Here is a 23,835-nt window from a genome sequence, read left to right as displayed (position 1 = left end):
CAGGAATTGGTTGCCAAGTGGCTCAACCTGGTTGCCAATGGCAGCATGGAAAAAGGTAACATCAACCTCTGATTTGTGCCAGTAGCATGTTTCAGTTTTTTAATTTACGTGTATTTGTGGCTAAGCTTTAGTTGTTTAATCAAAAAGTAGATAACAAAAAAATAACACTGGTGTCACAAAGAAACATTCTGCTTTGTTTTATGTTTTTTGGAAGCATGGCCAGACAGTGAAACACTAGATGTTACAATACAGCTTTATGGTTTTTCTGTGTACTGTATAAATTGGACTGAATCATTAGGTAAAAGGAGAGGAATTGGTGGTGCACAGATGTTAGAGGTATTCTTGTTTTCTAGTAGCCACAAAAAAATCACCATGTTTTGACTCTATTCGTTTATCAAATGTATATGGCGTTCCTGATCTGTGGGCTTCTAAGTAGGGAGATTTTAAATTCAAAGATTCAGTATTCATAACCTGGATCTAGTCAGTCATGGCTTTGCTAAAGCCAGTCCTCTTTGCTAAATATATCTTTAACCTTCACTTTGAATGGTAACCTTACCATAGTACCAAATTCCCCATTTTGCAGCACAGGATGATCATAATCCTAGAAAGATCCTGTTTGTCCATCTGAACTTGTAACGTGTTGTGGAGCTGTTTTATTTTATAATAACATTTACTTTTTGTATTGTTTTTAGCAAAAACTCATGGACTGTGCTGATGCTTAATAGTTTTGGATACATTTCTGGCAGTGATTGAATTTCTGTAGGTTCATTACGCAATATATTTTTATTATGATGCGATAAAGTTTTGCAAAATACATTCCCAAAAGGTTTCTTTTTTTTCCAACTTTCTAAAACAGGCAGTCCCATGAAATGGATGAAGTGATGCAGGGTCTTGGGAAAACACGAAGTGATCATGACGTAAATACTGTTGCTGCAAAACATTTTGATTCTCAGCAGGTGAGGAAAGGTTTAGGTTAACTTTAATTTATTTAACTACACTTGCCTACATTTTCAGTTTATATTTTTTGCAGTTATCAATAAAACAGTGGTTAGATTCAATTTTCAGGTTCGGGGTATAAACTTTGGGTGCTTTTTGTACCTCTTGCTGTTTTCTGTGTCATGTCCTTATAACACTTAAAAGCCACATGTATTTGCTGGACATTTATGTCACCTGGATTTTTGGTGGTGTAATTCAGTTGTGTCTATAACAATGAATTTTGGCATTACTTTGTTTTATAAAATTAACGGATTTATGATTACTTACGAAAAACATCACACTTTCATATCTCATAGATATAACAAAACTTTATGTTTTATGAATAAAATAATTAATTCAAGTGACATTAAGCAGTTATTTTTTGTTGCTTAATTTCAGGAACTTGAAAATAAATGGGCTAGTGAGCTGAAACAGCTTACAAGTATTCAGAAACAGGAATATCAAGAATGGGTGATGAAGCTACACCAAGATTTACAGAATCCAAATAACAGCTCAGTCAAGTATATTTTTGACCCTTTTTTGTCTGAACTCTCTGCATGCAAATCACTTACTACATCAATATTATCACTTTGTTAGATTAAAAATAACTTTCACTTGGATGGGATGCAACTATGTTTGCCGCCAGTATTATTTGTAGCTGCCAGTTCTAAAATAAATACCTTGAATGCATCCTGAAAGTTTGAAATTTTTTTCTTCAACTTGAAGGGAATAAAAATAGTAAAGTAGCAAATTTGGCCATTTTCTTCAATCATTTCATAGTACCACTTTCATTTTTATGTAATAGCATTTTCAGACATGTTTTTATATTTTTAATTTTACAGTGAGGAAATCAAAGTACAACCAAGTCAGCTGAGAGGATCTCAGGAGGGCAATGAACGGATATATGAGGAACAGCGCCAACTGGAAGAAAGCTTTACCATCCATCTCGGTTAGTGGCATGAAACCCAGACCATTTAATGTGATGCAAATTATTGTCTGGAATGCGTGTATAATTTTCTTTTCAGAATGTTAGCTAAATACAATTGGATGAGTCTCCAATTTACAAAACTTGTTTTGACACTTAAAGTTGGTTATTCTCTCAGAAATCTGCACTGCAGGTCATGTCAGTTATTTTCTTGCACTCTGATTTTGTTACTTTCATAGCTGAGGAGAAAAAAATGAAGTGCTTTCAAATTATTTAACATATTTAACAATAGTTGCAATTTTCATTTTCATTTCATTCATTACACTAGTTAAATACTTACTTGTCACTCCAAATGAAAGTACTTGAAATAATTTGACAAAAGGAAGCTCCTGAAATGTGCTCATAGTTTACATTATTTACTGTATATGATATAGTTATGCACAAATCCATTTTCACATTGTTTTGGTTATTGTAGCTTTTGTAATAATTACTGGTGCAGAGTTCACAAGCTTCCTTCCGTGCTGTTCCAAAATCTTAGTCTGTGGAATTTATCTTGCTTTACTCCCAGCTTAACAAATGTTATAAAATACAGAAGTTGGCTGAGAGACAAAATTAGGGTAATCTGATAAGGCAGATGCAAACTTGGGAAAACCTGGCAGTTAATTTGGAGCTAGCAGGAATCAACTCAGAGACTGGCAAAAAGTCCTTCACAAGGTCTTTTAAAAGATGGTAAACAGGAAGTAGTTAGTGATTTAAGAAATACAAAAGAAAAACAATAACCTTTCAGATCTTGAGCAAAAGGAGTGTTATGTATAAATGATAAATACGGTAGAATACAACACAAACAAGCAATGGACATTGTGAGCATCACATGCATATAGTATTGTTGCTGTGAAACTGCTTGAGAAATGGTACTGCTGTCTAACATTACATAGTAAGAGAGTTATTTAAAGTAATAAACTGTAAAATGCTGTCAAGCAGTCACTCTGGATTTTTTATTACATTCCTTTTCACAGTCGTTCTTTCTTTTAAAAAATATTTGATCCTAAAAAATATCAGAAAAAGTTACTTTTGCTCAGAATACATAACACTGACTTTGTTTTTCAACATAAAGATGTTTGCTGTGGATTGCAGCAAGAAAAGTGCTGTAATTTGACATACAATATTTGGCTATGAATTGAAATACTAATATTCAGTGTTCGGAGTACCAACATATAAAATGCAATGCATTCACCCGCATTTAAAATTAATTTCCTGAAAACAGAAGTTAATTGGATTTGTTAACTTTAAATTATTATAGTCAGTAACGTTCTTTCTGTTCTTCCTTCCTTCCTTCCAGGAGCACAACTAAAGACCATGCACAATTTGAGATTAATTCGTGCTGATGTACTTGATTTCTGCAAGCATAAGCGCAACCATCGTAGTGGAATCAAACTTCATAGGCTGCAGACAGCACTCTCCCTATATTCTACATCACTCTGTGGTTTGGTTTTACTTGTTGATAACCGCATAAATTCATACAGTGGCATTAAAAGAGGTATAGTTGATTTTTAGTGATTTTTTTTTTTATTTTTATTATTATTATTCAAGCTGATCACCTTTGCTTTGAAACTGAGATCAATGGTAACTATCTTTTTATACTGTCAGATTTTGCCACAGTTTGTCAAGAGTGCACAGACTTCCACTTTCTTCCACTAGAAGAACAGCTTAAAATCATCCAGCAGGTGGTGCTGTATGCTAGGATTCAGAGAAACAGCAAGGTAAAAAATCATCCTGGTAAGTACAGCATGCAAGATCATTGGTTCTGCTTAGTATATATTTTGCCATACACTATTCAAAGCACTTGAAAGGTGAACTCTGCATTTTGTATTTTTAAGTATGTCAGCATAAACTATCATTATGACACTTATTTTACTCAAACAACTTTTAAATATTTTCTATGCTGAACATTGGTATTTCTGTAGTAAACATCATTGGAATTATGTAAAAATGCATTTTATTTAGAATTTAAGAGTAACTTAACGTTAATAAACTATAAATCAATATCTTACTTTTCTTTTTAATTATCTGTATTTCACTGTAGTTAAATATATTATATACTTATTGTATTAGCTTATACATCATGTAATATTTTTAGCATATTCGTATTTCCCATTAGGTGATCACGTTGGCAGGACACCTTTTGCTTGTTATATTTTATTTATTGATATTAATGTCTGTTTTTTGTACCTGTTTGTAAAACCCATGCCAGTTCATGAAAAGATGTAACAAGGCTCAATTATTGTTCAGTCTCATAACTCACTTTGTGTATCAACTATGTGGACGCATTCTGCATATTATTTCAAATGTATTTTACTCACATTAGCATCTCAAAATTTCTCCATTTCTGATCCTTATAATACCAGTATTTGTAGAAGAACTTAAATCTCATCATTTGGAATCTGTTTTACAAAATGTCCAAAATGTATTTGTTCATTTGATACTAAAATGTTCATCCTAACTATACTACATTGTATAGTCAAGCATCTTGGAAAAAAAAGATTGGAGTTTATATACTAGTCAGGTTCTAATGACATAAAGCTTTAGTGCCAAACATTGTTTATGGCAAAGTTTCATACGTTTCCCAAGGTCATTCAAAAAATTGCTCTTTGAAGAAGAAAAAAAATCAGACTATCTATTATTCAAGAAGGAAAAATAGTATTTTTTTCCATATTAAATAAATTGGATTCATGGCTTCAATTAATTATTGTTCTCATGTAATATCATATAATATTTTATCAAGTCATTCAAAACCAGATTGAAGGTAAAATTTTCACAGAAATGTGTATGATTATGACATTTACATGACAGTCCATATTTTGTCCATCGTGTTTATGTCACCAGTTTGATGTCATTTCATACTTTATATATATATATATAATGCAAAGTTAACTGTCTGAATGACTGACTCACTCACTTATCAACAAAACACTATTTCTCATGTAGTTAAAAAGCTGACATAAGGCAGGATGGTACATCTAGGGCTGTAGAAGATAGGACATTTCAATATATCAATATTTAAGGGTAAAGCTCCCCACAATAGAAAAGCTAAATACTGTATCCCAAAATCTCAATAACACTTTCACTTTTAATTGAAAGTTGGTGAAGTTATAGAAAAAAACTAAATTAGCCAACACGTGTATTTGTCAATATGTGTTGGTGGTAATGTTATAGTGAGCGGGGTACTCCTGCACATTATGTTTTATTGTTTTAGCACAGACAAATGGGGCTTACATTTCATGCAAGTGAATGGCACCAGCACAACAGAATGGCACTGTAATCACACACAGAAAAGGGCTTGCCACTCTATGCAAATGAACTTTGCTGGCAGAAAGTGGAAGAAATTTCTGCAAAGCTTTTGGAAGACGCAGTTTAAAATGCATACAGATTCAAGCCGAATTAGATTGTCAAGCCTTATATATACTGTGTATGTATGTGTATATATATATATTGGTTTTGCCAAGGGCCCTTGGGGTGAAATACATACAATATTGTGGAGAACAAGAATTAGAGCTACAGAACTTAAGGGTCAGACCACAAGGTGCCTGTACTTTTCGGTTCACAAAGCACAAACAATGAAATGCCAGTACATTTACCAGGACAAAGCCCTGGATAGAAAGCAAGCCAGGAGTGATGGTTGCCTTTGTAAGTTTACACTGTTGGGTAGCTCAGTTAAAGGGGTTCCCCAAAGACAGAACATGGGGGAGGTGGACCTTGTACATGGTACACCATATTATTTCTTTTCACTTGGAATTTTCTGTACAATGCTTAAATTCATTCCATTAGCCACAAAAATAAGAAGCCTGTAAATGTCAATGCTGTATGTAATAATACATTAAACCAAACCACAATTCAGTGTATATTGGTTTGATCTAAACCCACCAAAACTTTGTAATGGTACAAGATTACAGATCAAAGCGTTACATTCAAATCTGCCTTAAGTTACAGTTTTTGCAGGATGTACTACAGGGTGAAATAATATTTATACCTAAATTTCCCATTATTTCTTACTAATTATGTTTTAATTCAAAAAAATAGTTTCCTGTAAAATTGAATTTTCCAATGACCATCAACAAAAGCCAAAGTCAATCGGTAGGAGAGGCAGAAATTGATCTATGGCATAATTGTTTTACTGATGGGCAATTGTATGTAGCATATTGAAGAGTAAGGAGCTCCAGTGAACTAATAATTTTATCCCCTGGTGTAAAAAAATAACATATCTTATACAGAAAAGTACTTAGTTACATAGTACTTCTGATACATCAGCTTAACCAACAGCAAAATAACATAGGCCCATTTTCTTAGGAAATTTCCCAGGTAAAGCTGGGCAACACATCTAGTTTGATATATATATATATTTTAGTATTATACTTTTGGCCCAGCTCATTGTTTATTCTAAACCGTATTTTTATATTGAAGAGGCATAAAGTGAATGCTAACTACAGCTTGCCATAGAGAGTGCACAATTTGTGTTTCTTCGTTACCCCTTCATTTTTTACTGGTCAAAAAATCATTTTACTGTGATGTGCAGACTTTGCCCAAAAGGAAAAAATAGAGTCTATATTACCTCTAAGTGTAATAGCCAGAGCTTGATCAGATTGACCATCAAAATCATGTACACAAGCCCACATCAACATGGTGAATGTCTTAATCAGTGAAGGCCGACAGATTACATTGTTTGCTGTTGTTGCACATTTGGTTATCAGCTATAGATCAGCATATGCCATAGTGCGTGGTGACTTGGGGTACTGTAAAGTTTGAAAAAGATGGGTACCCAAACGGCTTACCTAATCTGTCACAAGCCAGTATACTTCAGTGAATTTAATCAGATTTCACTCTTTCTGCCAAATATAAATCTCACTACAGCATGTTGAACAATTATGGTATCACACAAGAGAGCATCCATGTTCACTTGACTTTGGCTTCAACTAGGCTAATGGCAGATTGCTGCAGTGTGTGTGTTTGAACTACCTATAAGCCATTGTGAATGTGTTGTATTGCATCAGCTTCTATCTGTTACAGTTACCGCATAATATTTAAATTGCTTTTTTGATTTACTCTCGTAGTTTATTAAAATGCAGTAAATTGGCTTGAAGTTATGTATCTTAAAAGAAAAAGAGTATTTTCTGTGAACAGCTGTCTATTTCAACATTTAGTAATAAAATTTAAATTTTCTTACTGTTTTTTTGAGTATTCTGTATGTGATGTTTCTGGTGGTTTGGATGATCAATATCATGTTGGTTTGTTGCCAGCTATGACAGTGATTAAAGCAAGTAGCTGGTCAACAAACCAAACAAAAATGAAATGAGTTTCTAGAGGTGAGTTGATAATAAAAGGTTATGCTTTTGTGGTTCAAAAATGGTGATTGGACATTCTTTCGCCTTTCCTTAATTGTACCAACACAGTGTTTCCCATATTTGTAAGTGGAAATGACTGACGTAATTCTAAACATCCAAATTTCTGGTTAGCCAGAATGTTTCATAATAAGAAAACAGTTTCGCAACATTTTTATTTTAGTATCATTTCTTTTCCTTTTGTTTTTACAAGGTTATAAGGTATTTGGTTATATATAGCAAGGGATTTAGGAACATTTTGAGGCTGTTTCACAGGATCTTACACTAAAGATATCCTACAAAAATATTACCATCATAGCCAGATGACTATGTGTCATACTCTTTCCAACTGGGATACCATTTCAGTCACTTTCATAACCTTTTTTTATGTAAGGAAACTAGAAATGAATGAAAACCACATAGTGAGCATGTGGTTTTATTTGACCTGTCTTACATATGATGTTTCTCTGCTTAAGAGTATCACACTTAATAAAATACTGTACTTTAATAATAAAACTAAAAAAGGACAATTCACTAGTACTTTTTCATGAGATTTAAGGTGAGTCCTGGGAGTTTTTTTTTCCTATAAGCCTCCCAAACCTCAATCAAGTGTATTTTCACATGACACAAGACACAATTGTTTCAAATGAATTAATAAAGGTTATAGTTTTGCACATGGAAAGTAGACTTTATAGCTGTGTCATTTTAGATGCAAAGGATTCTTTATTATTGTTTGTTTTTCATGTAAGCTCAAAAGAAGGTTTTATTTCATTCTGTTATATTTCAGATGTTCTCAAAAATGGCAGTTCAGAAGACAAGTATAAGAACATTGAAAGGAATCCTTCAAATATTTTTCCAGGTTATCTATCTATCTATCTATCTATCTATCTATCTATCTATCTATCTATCTATCTATCTATCTATCTATCTATCTATCTATCTATCTATCTCTCTCTCTCTCTCTCTCTCTCTCTCTCTCTCTCTGTGTCTGTCTGTATGTCTGTCTGTCTGTCTGTGTCCATCCATCCATCCATCTGTCACGCACTGAAAACTGAGTCCTTAAGCCATTTGCACAAAATACATACCAAAGCACATGTGGAATATCAAATAAAATTTGTACTATGTATGAATTACTTATTTTCACTGACGTGGATTTAGTCCTGAACCTAGTTACTACGTGGAGTGAACACATTGTTTTCATGCCCCTGACGGTTTACTTTAGCAACTTTGGGATATATATTTCAGTTTTATTAGTGGCAGTGGGCAGTCCAGAATTAGTGACTTTCTTATGCCCTTAATGATGCCTGTGACCCAAAAATGAGAAAAGGGCTTAATAAAAGGATGAATGGATGGATCAAGGATTGTGTTGAGTTAATAAAGGCACACATACTGTTAACTGTTGTTTTATTGCCTATCATTATCAAAGATTTACATAAATGGTAATTGATACCTAAAAATATCTGTGATTGACCAATTCCTTTTATGCAACCATTAGTGATGAGTTAATCCTGCTGAATTAGCTTTGCCTGGAGTTAAAAAAAAATGTGGAAATGTTTGGGATTCAAATTTAGTGAAATGCATTGAAGTCAAAGGGGAAGAAGAAACAGAACTAGTTTTATGTGGATTATAATGGTGCAGTGGTCTTTTAAGTGTCCTTGAGTGCCAGAAAAATGTCTGTCAACTATGCTGGATTGATTATTGTGCCCAAAAATGTGATCTGAGCTGTGAGGCAGCAGTGCTAACCACTGAGGCACAATTCTTGAGTTAAATATCAGAACAGTAAAATTTCTTTCAAACAGTGGTAATAGAAATATGCAGCTTGAAGTCACTGACACTTGTCATTCACAGATTTCGTAGTAGGAACTTAACCCTCCTGAATTGTAAAGTACGTCTTTTTTTTCTCCTGATGCATTTGCTCAGTCACTGCTGCTGCTACCAATTAAGCACATGTGGATTTTGTACTCCTTCTTGTTTGCATCAACTACACAGCACACTGAGTAATACTATTAAAGAGGTAGGCTCTTATATTACATATAGGTCACCATACAAAAAGACACCAGTAGTATGCCAATACATTTCCTGTGTGTGCATCATGGAGCACTGCAAAAAATGTTTGTCTTAGCCAGTTGTACAGTAAATTTTTAGGAAAATATTCTGTCAATAAGGTCAATGGCGAACTCACCATATTCACTCTTGAAAAAGCACCCCATATGTGCAGTATATGAAAGAAGGCAAATATATATTTCTAGGATACTTATTAAATGTTTCTTCTGATTTTGTTACAGTGTTTTTTGTTCTCTTGAAGAACTGTTACTGTATAGGGATGTTTTTATTATCCATCCATCCATCCATTATCCAACCCGCTATATCCTAAGTACAGGGTCACGGGGGTCTGCCGGAGCCAATCCCAGCCAACATAGGGCGCAAGGCAGGAAACAAACCTCGGGCAGAGTGCCAACCCACCAAATGGACACCACACACACCCAGCACACACTTGGGGCAATTTAGAATTGTCAGTGCTCCTAACCTGCATGTCTTTGAACTATGGAAGGAAACCGGAGTACCCGGAGAAAACCCACGCAGACACACGGGGAGGACCCGGGAAGTGAAACTGTGACTCCTAACTACGAGGCACCAGTGCTACCCACTGCGCCACAGTGCCACCCGGTTTTTATTATATAAAAACTAATACAATACCAACAATTAAAACGAGTTACATTTTTCATTTTTAAGTGTTCTTGTCTGCAACTTAACAAAGCGTATACTGACCTTGCTGATGCTGCAATATTAATCTGTCCTCAAATGCTTTCATGTCAGATTTTAGGACTGAACATAGTGTTGTACCAATGCTAGAAAACCTGGGAAGCTTTAAGTATTTTGTCAAGAACTCTTCAAAGGGTTTTTTTTAACCAAAGACTGGATATTTATTTCATGGTTAATTTAAAACATTGAATTATGTGAACATTTTGGACATATGTTAAGTTATTATGTGCTATTCTGGATTCTTTTTTTTTATTTATTTTATTTTTGTTAGCTTCTGTTTGTACCCCCACTACAACTTGGAACCATAATCTGGAAAATGTTAAAACATATTGAACAGTATGTAGTAGGCTCATTGTTATACCCTTATGTCATAAATTGTGAATTTTGTTATTGTAGATGATTTCATTTGAAGTTAAATGTTTACAGAAAGTATCAAATGCCCTCACATCATTACTAATATTACCATGAAAATGATGCATTCTTAAATAGAACAGTTTTTTCCTGCATTAAACATAAAATGGGCAGAAAATGGCAAAAAAATTATAATAAATAGAAATATGTAAAGATAATATAAACATACTGTTTCAGTAAGGATGAAATACCATTTTCATCAGAAGTGATATATTGTTATTTTAGTAATGCCTGTAATTTACTCCTTGGCTTATATTCTCATAGTGTTTGCATTCTTCTAATTATAGTAGTGAAATCAGATAATCCTGTGGAGTACAGATGCTAATTAGAGGTTTTCTAGCTAGCAAAGAAAGCCATGTATTCTTGAATTTTTTTCCTTATTAATATATCTTTCCTTCTATAAGTCAGTCTTCAGTCTATGGTAACAATTTTGGCCATAAATCACATATATACATATATTTAGTAATTAGCCACCTCATCTGCTTTAGTAGCTTCTAATTAGACATTTTTATTTTTGTACACTTTCTAAAAAATCTTTCTAATTTCCAATTTAATTGGTGTTATTTTATCCTGTAAAACTGATGGGAGAATTGTTGACACAATGAATGGAATTTCTGTAAGCATGCTTCATTGTAAAATATTGTTGTGTCATAAAACATATATATTAAATGTTCTTTCGCTGCTGGATATGTAATCTCTTTTTCATCTTCACAGGAGAATTTTATATAACCCGTCACTCAAATCTCTCTGAGGTTCATATTATGTTTCATCTCTGTGTTGATGATAATGTGAGATCTGGAAATATTACTGCCCGAGACCCAGCAATAATGGGGCTTAGAAACATTCTTAAAGTCTGCTGCACACATGACATCACAACAATTACAATTCCTCTCCTCCTTGTGCACGATATGTCTGAGGTAAAAATTTTCTAACCTGTATATTCTTTAAGGACCTCTGGAATAATGAGTCTGTTTTATTAGTTAGTTCAGATTATTATTTTTTTAATTTACAGTAGTTCGTGTTCGTGTAAATATTCTTGTCTTTTTATATACATATTTTAAGCATTTTCTTTGCCTCCTTGATGCATGTGATATTAAAACACCTGATCTAGTTTTTAGCATTTTGGATTAAAGCTTTTTCTGTCCTTGTAAATGGTAGATTTAATTTATTTTTAAATACTGTATGACCTTTAGTGTTAGATCAGCTTCTTATTCTTACTATATTTAGTTACTCTGTAGACACAGAAAAAAATTCTAATTTCCTAAATCCACATTTTCATTTTTTCTGTGATTTTATGTTTCTTGTGCTTTACATTCAATAAGTCATGTGGAAATTTTAAAACATATATACATTCTGAATTTTTTGCATTACTTTTGTTAATTTACTGTTATAATGTGAAATTAGTTGTAATCTTTTTGTGTGAATTATATTCTTAGTCAAATGTGCTCTAAATAGTTGATGTGATATGTCATTAGCTTGTATGAAAAAAGTACGTGAATTTATAGTTGTGTCAGTTGTGATTGTACAGAAAGACAAATAGTGTCATACACTTGACAATGCACACAGAATGTTTAAAGGTGTGTGCATTTACTTTTCCAGCTTAATTATTTATTCTGAGATTACATTCAAACTCGGAATTCTAGTATTGTGATGCTGTGCAAATCATACAAATTTTGTGGTAGAAGCCAGACTAAGAATGTCTTTAAAAAAAGTGAGGTCAAGTTTGAAAGGTAGATTAATCCAGTGGCAGTGAATCTGTTAAATACCATTGAGCAGTGTACATTTCTTTGGAGATGCTGCTGCATGATTGGGCGGTGATTTAAAAAAAGTCTATCAATGCATGTGAACTCTTTGACTCAGGAAACATTTGGTCTGTCTTGCCACCTACATATAAACAATGGTTAACCAGGCACAGCTGAAAAGAGTTCCTCCTCTTTGGCAGATACTGCTTGTCTTTTTCTCTTGACCTACTAATTATCTTTTTTTTCCAAACTGATAATTGTTTAGTGACTCAATACCGGTAGTACCCTTAAATGCTATATAAAAAAATTCTTCTGGGAGGAAGTCAAATGTTCTCTCCTGTGAAACTACTGGATAATTTTAGAAAGTTTCCACTTACCATTTTGCTGCTCACCACGTTGTATTACATTAGATTTGATATTTGAACTGTAGGTTTTCAATTAGCCAGCTATATTTAGAATAATATGGATAGAGCATATTATTCAGTTTTGAAAAATAGTAATATAAAATTACATTGTAGGGCACCTAGGTGAAGTTAACCTGCAGTATTATTGTTTTAATTATCTGTCATACTTGGTTTATTCTGTTCTGAGGAATATCATTGCTGGGAAAACCCAGGATAATTGAAACACTTAATCTATTAACCCCATTCCCAATGTATTATCTTTGATGGTAATTTCTTTTTTGAAAATACTGATGGGAGAGTCCTAAATGTAATGTGGTTGTTTTTTACAACCTTTTTCTGTATAATGCATGGTAAGATTATGATTCTTCTGATATTGTGTTGTACCTTTAGGAAACAGATTAAGAAATCTAATGCAAATCTTATAAAAATATCTGTATCAAAATAGTCAATAGTGAAGAATCCAGGCAGAAAAACCAAAAGTGTTGTTGATCCTGCCATGTCAATGTTTTCCTTGAGGATGGGGATACGTGTATATTCTGCTGCCAGAAGCCATGATGGCACATATTCCTTTATTGAGAGATTATGCTGTCTTGCTAGTCTGTCTTGCATATTTGTACTGGATGTTGAAGCTCTGTTAAGTGAGCATGATGAGTTATGGCGGCTGTTCTTCTTCTTCTGAGTCAGTTTAATTGATTTTAGGAAGGAAGTAGACAGTTCAGTTAGCCTCTGACAACTTGGCTACATTCCATCCTGTATTTCCTTTAGCTCATTCTTGTGAAGTCAACTCAGTGGTCACACTGTTAATAAGCTGTTTAGAAAAATGAACAAGAGATAATTTGTCACTTTGTAGATGCCATTCACAAGTCAATGCCTATAATTCTGTATGTAATACTTAGTAATGATATGCCACTTTGATTTTCTTTTTAACCCTTAAACTGCCACATACTTGTGGGTTTATGCACCCCTGCATGCCAAATACTTTTTGGCTGCACTTTTCACAAAGAAAATGTGAAATTTTAATGGAACACGTATTTTTTTTTCATGCAAAGAGCATCACAATTACTGCAACATTGATCACTTTACACACTGCCAATGAACTGTAAAAAAAAACTACTGCAACAATCAATTATTATATGTACAAGGTGCAACTGACGCCATTGATGAAATTCAGTAAATCACCGAGTCAACTGCACTTGCGGCAGGCTAGTCAAGTGCAGCGGCTGAATCCCAGAGACAGTGAGGCTGTGTCTTTATCCGTTAGATCTGTGTAACCATGTCTTCTACTTTTTGCACTTTCCTGCTGCAAACAAACTTCCCCCTGGAATAATAAAGTCTACATAAACCTAAAAATTATTTTCAGTTTTGCCAGTTACTTAGAATCACAGGTGCATAACTACTAAAATAATTGTACTAATTTATTTCACACTGTATGACAGTTAATCAATCTGCATTAAAAAGCAAAGATAAACTACAAAATATATTTGAACATGAAAGTGGTTTGAATAGAAAAATAGAAACAATTACATTTATTTAAGAAAATATGGTGTGATGTGCATATATGCAACAAGCATATATGGCGAGATTCTGTGTTGTTTTTGACTTTTTTCCATGCTTTTATTATATGTAATGTTTATATAAACACATTGCAAAGTAGATCTTGCTTATGATTCTGTTGAATGCTATTTGCTGTATGCAGAGAGCAGACAGTAAAACTTTAGGAAAAAGTGGATACAGGAATACAGTAGAGTCTCGCTTATCCAACATTCTGTATTATCCGATGTCCCACCGCCGAAAAAAAACGCATCAATCAGCAACAAGAACTGCAAGTTGCGAGCGTGAGCTTAGTCTATTTTTTGTTGCTAAATTCATTTTTTCAGTTTAATTTTTCAGTTGTTTTGTTGTAAAACATGATTACAGTGGATTACATGGCCCGCCCTATCTGGCGTGTGTCTCTCTCACACGCGTGCGTGTGTGTATGCGTGCTTGTGTATGCTTGCTTGTGTGTGTGTGTGTGTGTGTGCGTGCGTGCGCACATGTTTGCACAGGGAGAGACTGACCACGTGCGGAAATCATCGGCGCGCACAAGCCGAAAGGGAAACTGGCTTGTTCCTATACCGTTTGTGTGGTCCTGAACAGAGGCAAAAGTTTGGCAAACTTTTTGGTCATAACCCGATTTGTACGTATTTAGAGACGTTCTTGAACTGAGCCACTGTATTAGGTTCGTAATGTGTAAAATTATAACATGGTTTGATGTTTAATAGGCTTTTTCTTAACACCTCCCATTATCCAACATTTTTGCTTATCCAACGTTCTGCCGGCCCGTTTATGTCGAATAAGCGAGACTCTACTGTATTGGTTTTTACATTAAAAAAGTGAAGTCATAAACTGACAAAAGGGAACTTTAGGAGTTGTCCTGTACATGGAGAGAAACGGCAGACATATGCTGAACTTGGAGTGGAAGGAGGGACACGTCATTGGCAGAAGTTAAGAGAAGTTCTTTTAACGAGTTTTGTTTTTTTCCTTCTATTTTAACATCGTGTCTGAGTGGGAATATTTAGCGAGCTTCTGTTTAGTACTGAAGCTTACATTTTTAATTGGAAAAAAATAATTTATAAAAAAGAATTTGCCCTTTACGTGTAAACCTGTTAAACATAGTAGCATTAGGAAGTTGATAAACATCTTATAATATTTAATTAGAATTGTGCCTTGTAATTAATTATGTCAGGCATTTTATTTTCTTTTATTTAATGTGTAGTATGGATAAATGTATTGTGTACTTGTTTTATTAGTTTAAAAGATTATGTATTTAGGGGATTTATTTTATTGAAACGTGAGTCTGTAGTATATACATTTTGTTAATTTTGATAAGACCTGTGCTCTGCATTTTAATTGTAAAAATACCAATTTAATATAGAACCTAAGGCTTCTACATATTTGGATATGCAGGAGTTCAGTGTTAAAATTGAAGTAAAGATTAAAATGATTAGGAAAATAAATCGGAAATGTATCTGAATTGACCAATTCTAGTAACATGAAATTGTTGATTTGAATCGGTCCTAAAAAAGACTAATTAGAGCATTGCTTACTGTATATATATATATATATATATATATATATATATATATTTCTGGTGCAGAGTTGCACAGTTAACACTCAGAAGAGTTATTTTAAACACACTTTATTCTTGAACTTGAAGGAACAGGATTAGAGTCTTTTAACATACTGAGCGATAAACTTCTTAATTTGTTTGACTCTACTCATCTATTCTTGAAAATTAAAAGCATTCAAGGTTCTATCAAGCAGCAAAGGAGTGGGGCCCGAAGCATTGCAGGCAGGCCATAAGAGAGAAAATTCAACCAGGGAGTAAACTGTTTGCTATTGGCATTTAATCAGTTGTACAGGTTTTTACTATTGTGAGATAGGAGATTATACAAAACTGCATCAGATCCCGCATATATTAACTAAGTATCCATCTGAAGGGGTCTTTTCTCTGTAATTGAATTGGCTATGAAAAGTGAAAGTGCAACCAGATTGCTCACAATATATTATAAAAGAGAAGAATAGTAGATGTGAAAGTTTTGAGAGACCTTATTTAAGTCACAAGATGTAAAAGCCAAGGAAAGTCACACAGTTTAGTATATTTAAAGTTTTGGTGACCTCTGGCGAGTGGTAATGATCCTGTCCTCAATCTGCTGTGTCCTGTGGTCAAATGACTACATTGCTTAGACCACATGAGTTTTTATCCTTTCTCTGGGAATGGGCGAGGCCAAAGATGGGGGCAGAAATGATGTCAGACTCCTTTTTCTTTGTGCTGCTCCATTCTATGGAGGGAAATGAAAAATGAATATACAAATGTTTTGCTGTTTCACTGGCTCTTAGGTGTGTCCTTAAAAGCAGCCGCTGTAAGAGGCTTACCAAGACTACAAGTGTTTGTACACATATATGTAATTATATGTACACCTGTGTGTGTGAAGTATGGTGTTTATGCACAATGTACTTTGCTCTGTTTTTGTTTACCAACCAGCCTTTCAAGCAAAACACAGGCAGCTGTTAACTGTAATGCCACTGACTGATTTAGGATGTGGTGCAGTACAAAGTAAACAAGGAGCGGAAGAAAAGCGTCTCGGGCAGTTGCTTGTTTGTGTGTGGCTTTAACTTGGCGCTGATGCTTTTTTGTGATTTCTAGGTTTTTCATTTTTTTTTCTGTCCCTTCTCTCTGCACAGGAGATGACAATACCTTGGTGTCTCAAAAGAGCAGAGTTAGTATTTAAATGTGTAAAGGGTGAGTATGAGTTTTAAAATACTGCATTGACTGCAGTGATGTAAACTGTTACTTTTTAGATTTTCAGTAAAATGTGTAGTTACAGTGCAGCTCCATTTCTGATAATATGCATCAACTTTAAACATGGTTACTTGACTTAAATTTTAACATGCATGTAAGAATATCACTGTACTCTGTAAATGTTGCAGAATTAACCCTATAAAACTATAAAGTGTGTCCCACTTTTCCCTGCATTTTTAAGAAAATTCATTGTTTTACCTTTGCTTTACTTATAATAAAGATGGCCTTGTAAGTTGTTTAGTTTTATTTGTTTACATATGCTATCCATGCTTAAAAACACCTTTTTGTAAGTATAGGTTTCATGATGGAAATGGCATCATGGGATGGAGGAATCTCAAGGACTGTGCAGTTTCTTGTTCCACGGGTAAGTTTATTAATACATAAAACAAAAGATGATTCTGTTCAAGCAATCAATAATACTTCCAAAACAACTACACATAATTCTGAAGTTTATTTCATTTTGTTTCTTAAAGCATTATTTCAACAGTAACTGATTTGGCATATTAAATTAGGTTTCTAATTATTTGCCTTTGGTTACTTAATTCTTATCAAATTAATCACATTAAGATTAGCAGATATTCACTGTTTAGAAAAAAGGCCCCAGGTTGTCATAAATTGTTAGAATGTAGTTGATTTGGTCTTATGTTTTGTCTGCTAATCATATTCGTCTTTACTGTGTTGTCAAAAAATATGTCTAAATTACACAATAAAATAATCTTTCATTATTAATGACATTTTTGTTTTAAATGTGTATGTGCATTTTATTCAGTGAAGTGTATGAGATATACTGTGTTTGTGTCAGTCTGCAGTATTTTAATACAATAAAGAGCCAAACCACAGAGCAAAAACATTGGTTTCAGTGGTGTGGAGGAGATGACGGCTTATAATACCATGACAGACTGCTATATGCTACTTGGCATCAGTTTCTTTTTTCTTCTTCTGTTTATTTATAACCCTTAGTGAAAAGTGTCATCTGACTAGAATTCAGTGTTGCTGCATTGTTTTGCTTCTTCCATTAACTGTATGGTTCTTAGAATGTTTTTTGTTGAATTAATTAAATGTTTTGAATAAATGCTAAAGTGCTAATTACATTTTCATTATATAAACAATTTCAATTTCAAATCAGAATCCAAACATGGCGGTTTATTCTGATAGTGCTTCATGCAGGATAAAACTAATTTTTTTCAGGTGATTACTAGAAACATGTTTTATTCTAATTATAACTGAACTATTACTCTACTGCATGGTATAATGTTGGTTTAACGCTGTTTTAAAATTTCTATATGTGAATTAACCTGAATATCTTAAGAAATGAAAAAAATGTGACTTAACTCTCCATTCCTCATACAATCACTGTATCAGCTACCCAGCCATGGATAGAAAAGAGCATAATCACACCCTTCCCGTCTGTAATAATCCAAACAAAAGTTTACAATCTTGAAACGTGTAACTGGATAAAGCGGCAGGCAGCCTGCCCACACAAATCTGTGTAAGGACAGACTGAAAGTGCCTTGGCTGGCTACTACACATCCAAGCCAAAGGCCTAGAGAAAGCCTGGACAAGGCCAAGTCAACACCCTGCTGTGCTTTGCACCAAATTTCCTGCACTTATTCCTCAAATTGACAGTTCAACAACAGCAGTTATCAAAATGCAAAGGTAAAAGGTGAACATATGGCAAAGAAAGGTGAGCCGGTGTACTGATATGTACAGTGGATTAACAAGTAAAATGTAACCAAATGTTTGTATACACAAGAGAATGACCCTTCCTTCTTTCCACACAAAGTAACCATTACACTAAGATTGCCACGATAACAAAATTTCAAATTTCAGTACGATACAATGGAAAGTATTGACATTCAATACTATTTTTGATACCCAGTACAGTATAATGTAGCTCAATAAAAATATTTTTAAATGAATTGTAATTCTGCATACATCGATGAAAACAAATAGAAATTTTAATCATTAAATGCTAATTTTTTAAGTAATTTTTTGTAAAAGTAAAGTTCTGTAAACATTAAAAAGTAAAGAAGTTTAAGTCACATATGTTCAAAATCTCCTTTAAGAAAAGAATGCAATAGTTACATCCCAAAGAGTCATGCACTAGAATATTACAAATACCCACATGTATAAATAAACACAATCCGAACCAATTGTCACATCATATATTGTCTCGACCTACATGATGCAGGAACCTCCGGGATGAGATGCCAGTTAATTAGATGGTGTGTTCATGCATATACCTGCATGTTTACTCATATAGAGCCAGTTGATTTTCACCAGTCAACCTAACTTGCATGTCTTGAAATGTGAGAATATTAAAGAGTGGATGAAGAAGAAACCATCTGAGTACAAGGATAATAACTCCACTTGAGCAGTGAGTAGGATAGAACTCACATGCTAGTTTCAGAAACTCTGAGGCAGTGGCACTGGCTCTTGTGCTTCCTGGAAAATTATATTTTACATTTAAAATATTGTATCACATTTCGAGGTTTAATCAATGTTATTTCAACTATTCTTGTGCATAACTTCTATTCATAATTATCATTTGCAGAGTATCTCAGAGGAAATGTTCTACCAGCTGAGCAACATGCTTCCTCAAATATTTAGAGTATCCTCAACTTTGACCCTGACCTCCAAACGATGACATCAAGAGGACAAGTCCATATGCTTACGAATGTCACTGGATAATGTAAATAGTCTTTTTCAAATTCCATGTATTGTATTATAGGAAACTTTAGTCAAACTGATGTTTTACTGCAGCCTTGGCCATAGTTTATTTGTGCTTCACCATCCAGAAACTGCTCATGAAAACATTATCAGAAATGTGTGTCACCCTTATCCATCACAAGAGGGCACTGCTCACATCTCATTTGAAAAGTGGTTTGCTGTAAGTCAATAGATGAAGTGCTTTTATTAATGACCTTGTATCTGACCAATTAGGCTTATTAAGAAAGTGTACTCCCTTGTAACACAATGTTTATAAATAAAATATTGGTAAATATGTTGTGTGTTGTATACAGATTAGTTGTTCTAACTTTTAGAAAACACTTTTGAAGCAGTTTACAAAGCAGTTATTTTTTTTTAAGTTGTTTTGTTGATAAAGACCCTGGATGTAATGCTTGCTGTTCAGTGTAAACCAGTCTGCCAAAAATGTATACCCAAATCATTACCATTCTCCATCATTTCTTATTTAAAATAAGTTATGCCAGTTGGTGATAGCATTCTGCACCCAGCACTGGTTTGATCTTGATAATATATTGAATAATAGTGGACGTTTTGTAGTAACTGTAGGCTTTGTTGCCAAAAAGTATCCACCTGGTTTGTGACCAACACTTACTGCACATATTATATAAGCACTGTGTTCACCGCTTGTTTTCATGAGTAGCTAAATAGAGTTTGTGAGTCATAGCAATGAGAACTATAGATGTTACCAACAAAATACCTGTAATAATAAACAGAGCTATAAATACTTGGAATTATTATTATTGTCAAACATGTCACTCAATAACAGATTTTTTAACTTTAGGTATATACAAAAGAAAGTTGTTTGTAAATTTATCTTCCTTGTTTTCATTTTTACTCACTCACAGAATTATTCATTAAAGCTAAAGAGGTTTTTTCACTTTAAAGTGCTGGCACTCTACTGCTAATCCCCCCTCAGTCTGTGAATCATCACTTGAAAATCGAGGCAATTTTAACCGTAGTCAGTAGCTTAGCTTTGATTTTGGACTTTTTTTTTTTTGCTAAATGTAACACCAGTACTTAAAATAACAAAGCAAGATACAGTGTTTGATAAAAAAAAATGATTTTTAAAATGCAGAAGTACAAAAAATATATACTTACTTGTCAGTGAGATTCCCTTGAGTTTGAAGAATCATACTTTTTCATGCTGTGTGATGCCCGGGTTGCCTGCAGTGTTGAACCTGGGCCATCGATAGTCATGACTAGTGCAATCAGGACACACAAACAAACAAGACTCTGACAAACAAGTGCTTAGTGCATTTACTCAAATGTCCAGTGTCCAAAACAATACATAAGGTGTGGTGCCAGTTCATTAATCTTCTGTCTTATATATAAAAGTCAATGTATGTATGTATGTATGTTCCAGCATCACTTCCGAACGGCTGGAGCGGTTTTCATACAACTTGGTACACATGTTTCTCAATGGTCAACTTAAAATATTGTAGGGTGAAATCAACCCTAACCCACCTCCTTCTGAGTAGGGTGGGGGGTGATCTTATGGCCTTGTATGCATGTTATCATCCAGTTGATACTCGGAATGACCACCAGAGGGCGACCTGGAGGTGACTGCCATCATTCTTTATGTTTGAGCACCACCGTGCCCCTGTTACTTTTGAAATTAAATAGAGTTGGCCGGTTCCCGGTGTCAGCTGGATAACATACACACATGACTGCAAAACAAGCACATTAGTGAGTCTTCATTGTTTATGAATTTATTTTTAAAGTTGTGTTTTTTTTTTAATATTTTTCTCAGACAATTTAAAAAAACACTTTATTCTCCTCCAGGGCAATGCTGGGTATTTCAGCTAGTAAATAAATAAATGATCCAATAACATATTGTCCATGTTGAGGTTAAAATCCATGAATAAGCAGTCTAATACACAGGTTAAGATTAAAAGGGAATTCTCAGCAAGGATCAATTATTTTTCAAGCTATGAGCCCTCAGTGCATCTTTCCTTAAAACACATCTCCTGTGTTCACCCATGGGGTGTACTTAGCAGACGAAGACAGGATACCAGCAAGTGTACCTTTGTCTCCTGTCCCCACCATCTCAATGACTGTGGGGACCATGTTGCCATGTTCCCTTTCACCACCACAATTCCTCAGTGTCTGTTGAACGTCGCTGGTGCAATAGGCCACTCCTGCTCCTATACGATGCTCAGCAAGAGCGACACTACCCAGGAGTGCCATTCCTCCACATGGGGCGTCCCCAACCACTTTGCCACCTTTCTTCTGCTCCGGTTCTGCCTGGAATCTGACTCTCTTTCTCTCTGTCTTTCCATCTATCTCTCTTATTGTCTTCCAATTTTTTTTACCTCCATACCTTCTCTTGTTCTCTTCTTCAGTCTTGAGGTGTGCCTCACAACCCACATGGAATAAATTGTTGAGCCTTTGTCATGCTAGCAGACCTTCCAGAGGCACAGTGTAGAACATGTGATTTTTCAGTTCTCAGCCAAATATTCTAAAAATTAACCCTGCCAATTTAGAATTGTGGTAATTTCATATTGACTTCATTATTACTGTGTAAAAATGTATACATTGATGATTCTTTATACAAAACATTTACTGTACCAGATTTCTTGGGCATCCCTAAAACCCTACTGTTTTTTTAGCAGGTGCATTGGTGACCCTGAATTAGCCTAGTATGATTGTATGTGCTCTTGGTGGACTTGGACACTGGTGTTCTGCTTCAAAAAAATGGATGAATGAATGGATAAATACAGTGTAAGGATACATGGAGTTTCATTATATTATTTTAAATTTAATTCAAAGTCATACTTGAGTACAGATCAGTGAAAATTATTTATTGTTCTGCCGAAGCTGAAACATTTTAAATAGACATCTGAAGGAATCCCCTGATCTCCTCAGAAATCAAGCTCTAGTGTCTTTATTACCAGAGGCTCTGTTGCTACAAAGGGTGGAAGGACTGGAGGAGTGAGGAAAGGTACGTATAAAGAAAGCACTCTATTTCGCATTTTACATGCAAAAAGACCTTTTTATGAAAAGCTTTCTTCAATGCACCAAGGAAGATTTGAAAATATTTTTGCTTTACTGGGAACTAATGCAACACTTCTAGGATAGAAGGTGTATTGATGTAATGTCAGATTCCATGCCATTCAAAGATACCCATTCCTGCTTATAACGAAGCTTATCATGTCTCTTTCTGACTTACATGTGAAGTAATATTGTATGTTTGTCTGTCCCTGCTGCAAACGAATTTCTCTACTATAATGAAGTGTGCCTAAAGCTAAATATAAGTCTGCGTAAAGGGTTTTGTTGATGATATCATAAAGGAAAGCTTGTTGTGATGCCCTGGTGCCCTCAGTCAAGTGCCTTACCCTACTTCCTGAGACATCAATAGTCATGACCAAGGGTGGATCAGGATGAATGAGAAGACAAGTATGACCATCTTTGTAAAAGTGTATTATAAGTGTTTTTTCTGTAGTGAGAATAAATTGCAAAATAGTGCATTCAATAAATAAGGAATAAATATGTCTTTAAAATCATGCCTTTAAAAACCAAATCAATGTCTTCAGGTTTGTCTGAAAATAAGGAAGATCAAATAAATAATTAAAATCCATCCATGCATTCCAGTTTCTATTGTCAGGACCCAGTGACAAACCTCCCTTGCTTGTTCTCAAGTCCATTATCTCCATTTTCCACCTCCCATCAGTCTCCGCAGACTCTCTCTCCTAGCCCATCACCTCTTCACAATCCGACACCTCAGTCAGTCACTGCAGATCCAAACTGCCACCTCCACTGGTTCCCTATAGCTCACTTGGATGCTGCTGTGCTCCAGATTTCTTCCATGGCCATCTGTCCTGTTACTGTTCATCCTAATCTTGCAGTCTGGAATACAGTTAGTCGACTGTTTGTAGATCAATCTTTTTGCTCTCGCCCTTATTTCAGTCCGTTCTTAATTCTTCCCTCTTTCTAATGTACTAACCCCCTAGTTAACCTTCATGACAACAATATGAACTACAAGGCAAAATGCAAGAATAGATTATACCACTCGCTAAATACAGAACTATCACATATGAAGATATGGATTTGATCAAATTAATCAAAAGCAAAGTAGAAATTAACATAAATGAAAAACAGCAATGTCTGTCCATCAGTTAATTGTCAAGCCACAACCAAATTGTAGAAAAGCAGT

General features: G+C 34.5%; 1 protein-coding gene across 2 annotated transcripts in view; it reads left to right on the top strand.

The window, feature by feature from the left end:
* The window catches only part of c8h12orf4 (chromosome 8 C12orf4 homolog), a 34,642-nt gene extending 14,704 nt beyond the window's left edge, over positions 1-19,938 (top strand). Inside the window, exons 1-11 of one of the 2 annotated variants that reach the window (XM_039760635.1) lie at positions 715-759; positions 857-956; positions 1,375-1,496; positions 1,818-1,924; positions 3,240-3,437; positions 3,548-3,676; positions 8,060-8,131; positions 11,161-11,363; positions 16,817-16,874; positions 17,231-17,298; positions 19,489-19,938. In XM_039760635.1, coding sequence (XP_039616569.1) covers positions 870-956; positions 1,375-1,496; positions 1,818-1,924; positions 3,240-3,437; positions 3,548-3,676; positions 8,060-8,131; positions 11,161-11,363; positions 16,817-16,874; positions 17,231-17,298; positions 19,489-19,581 — 1,137 coding nt within the window. In that variant the 5' untranslated portion in view covers positions 715-759; positions 857-869 and the 3' untranslated portion in view covers positions 19,582-19,938. Of the gene's footprint in view, positions 1-714; positions 760-856; positions 957-1,374; positions 1,497-1,817; positions 1,925-3,239; positions 3,438-3,547; positions 3,677-8,059; positions 8,132-11,160; positions 11,364-16,816; positions 16,875-17,230; positions 17,299-19,488 lie in introns of those variants that run through there. The other variant, XM_039760634.1, reaches the window with a different exon arrangement.
* The last annotated feature ends 3,897 nt before the right edge of the window (positions 19,939-23,835 follow it).

Source organism: Polypterus senegalus, chromosome 8 (genome assembly GCF_016835505.1).
Source record: "Polypterus senegalus isolate Bchr_013 chromosome 8, ASM1683550v1, whole genome shotgun sequence".
In the NCBI taxonomy this organism is placed as follows: Eukaryota; Metazoa; Chordata; class Cladistia; order Polypteriformes; family Polypteridae; genus Polypterus; species Polypterus senegalus.
The sequence above is the reverse complement of the archived record's forward strand: the minus strand, read 5'-3'. Positions and strand labels throughout refer to the sequence as shown.